Below are 10597 nucleotides of genomic sequence, written 5' to 3' on the forward strand. Positions count from 1 at the left end.
CATTGTCCTTCTACACTACTGGTGTTAAATTAACAGTGTGTTTGTGAAATCATGATGATCTCTTTGCAGGCTGTCAGGCTGTGGAGTCACAGAGAAAGGCTGTGCTTCTCTGGTCTCAGCTCTGAAGTCAAACCCCTCACACCTGAGAGAGCTGGATCTGAGTAACAATGACCTGAAGGATTCAGGAGTGAAGCTGCTCTCTGCTGGACTGGGGAATCCCCACTGTAAACTGGAGACTCTGAGGTCAGTATTCCTGTAGTTGGTCAACAAGTGATAACTGTTCACCAGATCCACATGTGTTTACCAGGCACACATAGTCCACACCATATGTGTTTGGACAGTGAAGCTTACAGTTTTACATTTGGTGCTATGCTCCATAATTTTGGATTTGAGATATAATGTTTCATATTAGGCAACAGTACAGAATGTCTCCTTTTATTTGAGGATATTTTCATACATACCTGTTTTACTGTTTAGAAATGAAAGCACTTTATGTATGTAGTTCTCTAGTTCTACCATTTGAAAAAGTAATAAGTATATGGACAAATTAATTTAGTCCAATGTTTAGTGTTTTAGTGTTTGGTCTTTGAATATTCTTTGCCTGCAGTGATTACATCAAGCTTGTGAATCTACAAACTTTTGAATGCATTTGCAGTTTGTCTTGGTTGTGTTTTGGATGATGTTTTTCCCAATAGAAACTGAATGGTGAATAATGTCCTGTCATTTTGGAGTCACTTCACTTGTATTGTCAGGAAGAATAGAAGATGTTTCTGAACACTTCTACATTCATTTGGATGCTACTATGATTATGAATAATCATGAATGAATCGTGAATGATGATGAATGAGAAAGTTACAGAGGAACAAGGATCATACCCCCTCTGTTATTGGTAATGGTGAGAGGTTAACATGTTTTGTTGTAGCCTCTGTAACTTTCTCACTCATTATTATTCATGATTCATTCATAATTTTTCTTAATCATGGCATCATCAGGATTAATTCAGTAGTGTTTAGAAACATGTTATCTACTCACTTAGACAGAAAATTACTCCAGTCATCATCCACCATTCAGTTACTATCGGGCAAAACATAACCCAAAACACAACCAAAACAAACTGCAAATTCAACCAACGAGTTTGAGACCAAATACTCAACTTTTGACAACTTTAATGAATTATAAGTGAATTGGTCAGAATACTTATGACTTCTTCAAATAGGGGGACTAGATACATAAAGTGCTTTCATTTCTAAACGGTGAAACAGATATGTATAAAAATACCCTCAAATAAAAGGTGACATTATATACTGTCACCTCATATGAAACATTTGATCTCAAATCCAAAATGCTGGAGTATAAAGCCACATTTAAAATGTTAGCTTCACTGTCAAAATAGATATGGTTTGGACTGGATACTCAATACAATCTAAATCTGATACCTCACTGTCTGTCTTTTGACTGATTCTGCTTTTTAAACTGCTCTGGTCAGTCTACACAAATATTTGTAATATGCATTTTTCTCCCTACAAGCAATAATTTGATAATTTGTCATTTCTAATAACGATACATTCATTTATGAATAGATATGGCAGGTTTCAGGACACTGATATATCTGAATATGTTGAAAAGATATACTGCCACTATTTTGACCACCAAAGAATAGCAGTGTGGTTTTAATATGATTTGACTCTTTGCAGGCTGTCAGGCTGTCTAGTCACAGAGGAAGGCTGTGCTTCTCTGGTCTCAGCTCTGAAGTCAAACCCCTCACACCTGAGAGAGCTGGACCTGAGCTACAATCACCCAGGAGACTCAGAAGTCAGACTGCTCTCTGCTGGACTGGAGGATCCACACTGCAGACTGGAGAAACTCAAGTATGTAGAGGGTTTATGTCAATGTTCATATCAGACATGTTGGAGTTATCAGGCTAGTTAAGACAAACATTCTGACCACAACTTGGACTAAGTTATATAAAGACTGTGTGTGTGTGTGTGTGTGTGTGTGTGTGTGTGTGTGTGTGTGTGTGTGTGTGTGTGTGTGTGTGTGTGTGTGTGTGTGTGTGTGTGTTCACACACTGAACACACACTGTACACACACACTGGACACACACTGAACACACACACACACTGGACACACACACACACACACACACTGGATACACACACACACACTGGATACACACACACACACACACTGGATACACACACTGGGCACAAAAACACTGGACACACACAGGACACACACACACACTCACACACAGGACAAACACAAACTTTGTCTAGTGTGTGTGTGTGTGTGTCTAGTGTGTGTGTGTCCAGTGTGAGTGTGTGTGTGTCCAGTGTGTGTGTTTGTCCAAGTGTGTGTGTGTGTGTGTGTGTGTGTGTGTGTGTGTGTGTCTGTGTGTCCAGTGTGTGTGTGTGTCCAGTGTGTGTGTGTCCAGTGTGTGTGTGTGTCTGTGTGTGTCCAGTGTGTGTGTGTGTGTGTCGTGTGTGTGTGTGTGTTTGTTTGTCCAGTGTTGTGTGTGTGTGTGTGTGTCCAGTGTGTGTGTGTGTGCACGTGTATCAGTACACACACTGGACACACACACACACACTGGACACACATACACACTGGACACACACACACACACTGGATACACACACACACACTGTAAACACACACACTGGACACATACACACAAAGGACACACACACACACACAAAGGACGCACACACACACTGGACAAACACACACACTGGACACACACACACTCACACTGGACACACACACACTAGACACACACACACACTGGACACACACACACACACACACACACACTAGACACACACACGCATACACTGGACACACACACACACACACACACACACACTGGACACACACACACACACATTGGACACACACACACACACACACACACACTGGACACACTCCGGACACACACACACACACACTGGACACACAAACACAAACACTGGACACACACATACACTGGACATACACACAAACACTAGACACACACACACACACACTAGACATACACACACACTGGACACACACACACACACACACACACACACACACACACACACACACACTGGACACACATACACACTGGACAAACACACTGAACACACACACACACACACTGGACACACACACACACACACTGGATACACACACACACTGGGCACAAAAACACTGGACACAAAAACACTGGACGCACACACACACAGGACACACACACACACTCACACACTGGACAAACACACACACACACACACACACACTGGACACACACACACACACACACACACACACACACTGGACACACACACACACTGCACAAACACACTGAACACACACACACACACACTGGACACACACACACAATGGACACACACACACACACATACACACACACTAGACATACACACACACACACACTGGACACACACACACAATGGACACACACACTGGACAAACACACACACACACACACACACACACATACACTGGACACACACACACACACACACACACTGGACACACACACACACACACACATTGGACACACACACACACACACACATACACTGGACACACAAACACAAACACTGGACACACATACACTGGACACACACACAAACACTAGACATACACACACACACACTAGACATACACACACACACACTAGACATACACACACACTGGACACACATACACACACTGGACAAACACACACACACACACACAAACACACTGGACACACACACACACACACACACACACACACACACACTGGACACACACACACACACTGGACAAACACACTGAACACACACACTGGACACACATTGGACACACACACACACACATACTGGACACACAAACACACACACTTGACATACACACACACACTGGACAGACACCGGACACACACTGGACAGACACCGGACACACACTGGACACACACACACACACAGGACACAAACAGTGGACACACACACACACACAGACACTTGGACAAATGTATATACTGACTGTTTGTGTGTGTGTGTGTGTGTGTGTGTGTGTGTGTGTGTGTGTGAGTTCAGATGTATCCCTCAATGACTGTCTGTTCTTCTGCTTACCGCTACAGTGTGGAACATGGTGGACAGAACACAATGACACCAGGACTTAGAAAATGTGAGTGTTGACTGCTGTGAAGAATATGACTAAGAATAAGTCTTAATTCAAGTGAAGTCAAAATCAAAGACCACCATCATTACTTACTTGGTCATATTAAATATCAGCTGTAGTTCTACAGAAGCACAAATCAGGGACACCAAAGTTTACAAAGAGTTGCTTTGACAATGTGTGTGTCTGTGTGTGTGTGTGGCGTGTTTGTTTTACTTTAGAAATGTGTGTGTGTGTGTTCATTCATGCATGCATGAAGGTGTGTGTGTGTGTGTGTGTGTTTAGGGTGTATGTGTGTTCAGGATGTGTGTGTGTGTGTGTATGTAATTAATGTATGTGTTTGTGTGTGTGGCGTGTTCGTGTTACGTTAGAAATGTGTGTGTGTGTGTGTGTCCAGTGTGTGTGTGTGTGTTCAGGATGTGTGTGTGTGTGTGTGTGTGTAATTAATGGGAATAAGTGTGTTTTATATTACCATACAGTATCACATATGATAATTCAACAAGTCTCAAGTTACCTTAACTTCTCCTTTTGATACCTAGAAACATCTACATTTAATGAATTAGTGAAAAGTGAGTTAACATTCTAATGTGAATGATGATGATTTCTAATATTGTGTCTGGTTTCATCCATCAGATGTCTGTGATCTCACACTGGACCTAAACACAGTAAACAGACTCCTCTCTCTGTCTGAGGAGAACAGAAAGGTGACATGTAGGAGAGAGGAGCAGCCGTATCCTGATCACCCAGAGAGATTTGTGGGCTGTAGACAGGTGCTGTGTAGAGAGGGTCTGACTGGGCGCTGTTACTGGGAGGTAGAGTGGAGTGGGAGTGGGGCTGGTATAGGAGTGGCATATAAAGGAATCAGCAGGAGAGGAGGGGCTATTGACTGTTGGCTTGGAGCCAATGACAAGTCCTGGAGTCTGTTCTGCTCTGACAACCGTTACTCTGCCTGTCACAATAATAAGTCCACTACCATAGACGTCCCCTCCTCCAGCTCCCACAGAGTAGGAGTGTATCTGGACTGGCCAGCCGGCACTCTGTCCTTCTACAGAGTCTCCTCTGACACACTGACCCACCTGAACACATTCCACTCCACATTCACTGAGCCCCTTTATCCAGGGTTTAGGGTTCATGATGACTCCTTTGAACTTTGGGGTATGGTGTCCTCAGTGTCCCTGTGTCAAACATCAATAAATCTGTAAATAATAACCATGGTAACACTGACACACACACACACACACACACACACACACTGGACACACTGGACACAAACACACACACTGGACACAAACACACACACTGGACACACACACACACTGGATACACACACACTGGACACACACACACACACACACACACACACACACTGGACACACTGGACACAAACACACACACTGGACACACACACACACTGGACACACTGGACACAAACACACACACTGGACACACAAACACACTGGACACACACACACACACTGGACACACACAAACACTGGACACACACACACACACACACACACACTGGACACACACAAACACATACTGAACACACACACACACTGGACACACACACTGACACACACTGGACACACAAACACACTTGATACACACACACACTGTACACACACACACACACACACACACACACACACACACACACTGAACAAACACACTGAATACACACACACCGGGGACACACACACTGGCACACACTGGACACAAACACACTGATCACACAAACACACACACACTGGACACACACTGGACAAACACACCCACACACTAGACACACACACACAATGGACACACACACACTCTGGACACACACACACACTGGACACACACACACACGCTAAACACACACACTGGACACACACACTGGACACACACACACACACACACACACTGGACAAACACACACACACACACACACAGGACACACACTCATACACACTGGACACACACACATAAACACTGGAAACACACACACATGACACACACATACACACTGGACACACACACACCTGACACACACACACACACACACACAGGACACACACACACACACACACCTGACACACACACACACACAGGACACACACACAGGACACACACACACACTGGACACACACACACACACCTGACACACACACACACACAGGACACACACACAGGACACACACACACACTGGACACACACACACACACATTGGACATACACACTCACACATACTGGACACACACACACACACACACCTGACACACACACACACACACAGGACACACACACACAGGACACACACACACACTGGACACACACACACACACACCTGACACACACACACAAAGGACACACACACACACTGGACACACACACACACACACACACACACACTGGACACACACACACACACACTGGACACACACACTCACACACACTGGACACACACACACACACACACACTGGAAATACACACACTGGACACACACACACACACTCACACTGGACCCACACACATACACACTGGACACACACACACACGACACACACACATACACACTGGACACACACACACCTGACACACACACACACACAGGACACACACACTGGACACACACACACCTGACAAACACACACACAGGACACACACACACTGGACACACACACACACACAAACTCACACACACTGGACACACACACACACTGGACACACACACTGGACACACACACTCACACACACTAGACACACAAACACACACTGGACACACACACATACACACACACACACTCACACACACTGGACACACACACACACACACACTGGACACACACACACTGGACACACACTGGACACACACACACTCACACACACTGGACACACACAAACACACACACACACTGGACACATACACTGGACACACACACATACGCTGGACACATACACACACTGGACACACACACACACACTCACACTGGACCCACACACATACACACTGGACACACACACCTGACACACACATACACAGGACACAAACATTGGACACACACACTCACACACACTGGACACACACACACACACACACACACTGGACACACACACACACTGGACACACACACACACACTGGACACACACACACACACTGGACACACACACACACTGGACACACACACAGGACACACACACTTGACAAACACACACTGGACACACATACATACACTGGACACACACACACACACACACTGGACACACACACTGAACACAACCAGCCCTGCCATTTCTACCTGTCCTGATCTAGTGTTTCACCCCTGACCTCTTCACACCGTCTCACTGTCCATGTCTGCTTTTAGCTCCCACCTCTACTTCACTGTGTTATAATGGACCTTATGCTTGTTATGTCACCTCTGGAACCAGTTATCAAACATACTGACCTTTCTGACCCTATCCCATGGCCCTACTTTCTACAACTGAACATTTAAATTCCTCTATGAGTTTTGTTTAGTGTCCATTTACTTATCTATGTATTTGTTGTATATTGGGGTTGTGCTGCAGAGCATCATGGGGGTTTGTATGTGTTGAGATGATCACGTTCCAGATAAATGGTTGAACTGATTCCTGTCTCCCGTCTCATCATTATTGAATTGTTATACAGACGTGGTTATGAAACCCACGAGACATAACAAAAGATTGGCGATGAGTAAGTCTGAATCTACAGGAACTATTCTGTCTGGAAGAAGTGGCTTTTTACAACTGTTTAAAACTGTTATTTTCTGTGGTCCAGTCTAGGCTAATGTTAGCACAGTGTATTGCTAGCAGAGGCAAGTGCATAGTCCAGCTAGCTAAGAAAGAGAGTTAACGTCGTCATGACGTCAGAAAAGGACTGGAGACGGACGTCGGAGCGGGAAAACAAAATGATTAAAAGGGAGGAACATACAGCGATTAAGGAAAGGACATTTATTCAACTGTGAAGATGAACTTTGGAATAACAAAATGCTAAATGAGTGAATTAAGGAGGAAACGTCAGTGAGTGAAGTGAATGAAGATCATGTGACTGAGGAAAATATTGCTTTGGTTGAGGACAATATTAAAGTGAGTGACAATCAGGAGCTTATTGAGAAACGAACAATTATTGGAATTGTTGGAAACAGACAATTTGATGAAAGTATTGAGCAGTGGAGCTCATATACAGAACGGATTGAATATTTTGTTCTTGTAAATGACATGGATGAGGACAACATTGTGCCTACATGTTTTAGTGTAATGGGGCCAAAGATATTTAATTTACTAGGCAGCCTGCTACAGCCAGACAGAACAGGTAATAAGACGTATGGGGATATTGTGGAGATACTTAAAGGACATTTTTCACCAGAACCACTAGTTAATGCTGAAAGGTTCAGGTTCCACAGGAGACATCAGGAAGAGGGAGAATCAGTAACAATGTTTGCTGCTGCATTAAAGAAACTATCAGAACACTGAGTTTAATGCTGTTCTAAATGACATCATTAGAGACAGACTAGTATGTGGGCTACGGAGTGAAGCTACACAAAAGAGACTGTTGACTGAAAGTCATCTGACCTTGGCAAAGGACATTGAAATCAGTGTGTCCATGGAACTAGCTGCTAAAGAGGCTCACCAGTTGAGTTCATCAGGAACTTAGTGGGTTCATCTAACAATCCTAATCACCAGCTGATACATTGTAATCACCTTACACCTAGAAAACCATAACCTCTCTGTGTGATCTATGTAATCAAGGTGCCTTGGACTCCTTTAATCATATGTACTGGGAGTGACCAGGGCACATTGTTTGTGAAAGTGATACCCTCTGTCTTATCTGCTGTAGTGGATATCATCATACTTTGTTCCCCAAAATTGTTATCACTTAATGATAATTCACCACTATCATTACAGAATATGCTACATGATGCAGTAGGCCTGTCGTAGAATATTATACAACGTCTAATCCTGAATGCTGATTGGTTATAATATAAAACATATCCTTACATGCATTTTATGTACTTCTAAATATACAAATATTCAAAATAAGAAACAAAATATTCTTAAGACATTCAATCAAGCAATATTTTATTTTAGATGGTATTTATTTAGATTGATAACAACCCAGTAGATGAATCTGATGCGTATGCTAAAGGAGATGCCCAACAACGTCCCCTACTGAAGTCTGAACGGTCTATAATGCAGTGCCTTCAGAAAGTCACACCCCTTGAATTTTTCCACATTTTGTTGTTACACAGCCTGAATTAAAAATGGATTAAATTGAGATTTTTAGAAATTAATTAAAAATGAAAAGCTGAAATGTCTCAGAGTCAACAAGTATTCAACCCCTTTGTTATGGCAAGCCTAAATAGGTTCAGGAGTAAAAATGTGCTTAACAAGACACATAATAAGTTCCATGGACTCACCTGTGTGCAATAATAGTGTTTAACAGGATTTCTGAATTACAACCTCATCTCTGTATACCACATATAAAATGATCTGTAAAGTCCCTCAGTCGAGCAGTGAATTGCAAACACAAATTCAACCACAAAGACCAGGGAGGTTTTCCAATGCCTCGCAAAGAAGGGCACCTATTAGTAGATGGGTAAAAATAAAATAAAAAGCAGAATATTTCTTTGAGCGTGGTGAAGTTATTAATTACACTTTGGATGGTGTGTCACTACAAAGATACAGGCGTCCTTCTTAACTCAGTTGCCGGTGAGGAAGGAAACCGCTCAGGGATTTCACCATGAGGCCAATGGTGACTTTAAAACAGTTAGAGTTGAATGGCTGTGTGCCACTGTTTTCTTGGTGGTGGCTGCATCATGTTATGGGTCTGCTTGTCATCGACGAGGACTAGGGAGTTTTGGGGGGGGGGATAAAAAGAAACGGAATAGAGCCAAGCCTGAACGTCTTGTGGACTAGACACTAAAAGCTAAAGTAAAAGCATCTGAAACTTTTGTTGTGTCCGGCACACCCCACTCTTCCCGACACCACCATTCTCTTCTCTAGCAAATAAACCATCTATCTTCTGAATGAAGCTTGTAAGGTCAGTACAGTAGCCTCTGCTTCAGAGAGGGAAGGGGCAGGTAGCCGAAACACACCCACTGGTAAAGACTTTCAGCTGGCAGGCAGACACTGGAATAAGTTGGAGTGACAGAGTGAGGGCTTTGCAAAAGCACTTTATAGCGTTTTTTTTGTGGGACTAGAAAAAATTTCTGGAACGTAGAAAAACGTTATTAACCGGTTCCAATGTTTTTCAAATAACGGTTCTGTTCTGAAACAGTATGTATCATTTTCGTTCTCGGTTCAGTTGCTGTTCCTTGAAAAACGTATTTTTCTGGTTTTCTGTTCTGTTGATCTTGCTTCCTCTCGACTGCCTTTCATTTTTGAAGACAATTATTTTCATTGTTAGAGCGGCCAATGGAGTATC

General features: G+C 43.4%; 1 protein-coding gene across 1 annotated transcript in view; it reads left to right on the forward strand.

Moving 5' to 3' along the window:
- The window catches only part of LOC311140530 (NACHT, LRR and PYD domains-containing protein 3-like), a 106665-nt gene extending 98883 nt beyond the window's left edge, over window positions 1–7782 (forward strand). The window contains exons 11-14 of the mRNA XM_084175615.1: window positions 70–244; window positions 1699–1868; window positions 4133–4179; window positions 4804–7782. Of these exons, the coding sequence (XP_084031741.1) occupies window positions 70–244; window positions 1699–1868; window positions 4133–4179; window positions 4804–5372 (961 nt within the window). The 3' untranslated portion in view covers window positions 5373–7782. The remainder of the gene's footprint in view (window positions 1–69; window positions 245–1698; window positions 1869–4132; window positions 4180–4803) is intronic.
- Window positions 7783–10597: the final 2815 nt, after the last annotated feature.

This window comes from Coregonus lavaretus (assembly GCF_964263955.1).
Source record: "Coregonus lavaretus genome assembly, chromosome: 2".
Classification (NCBI taxonomy): Eukaryota; Metazoa; Chordata; class Actinopteri; order Salmoniformes; family Salmonidae; genus Coregonus; species Coregonus lavaretus.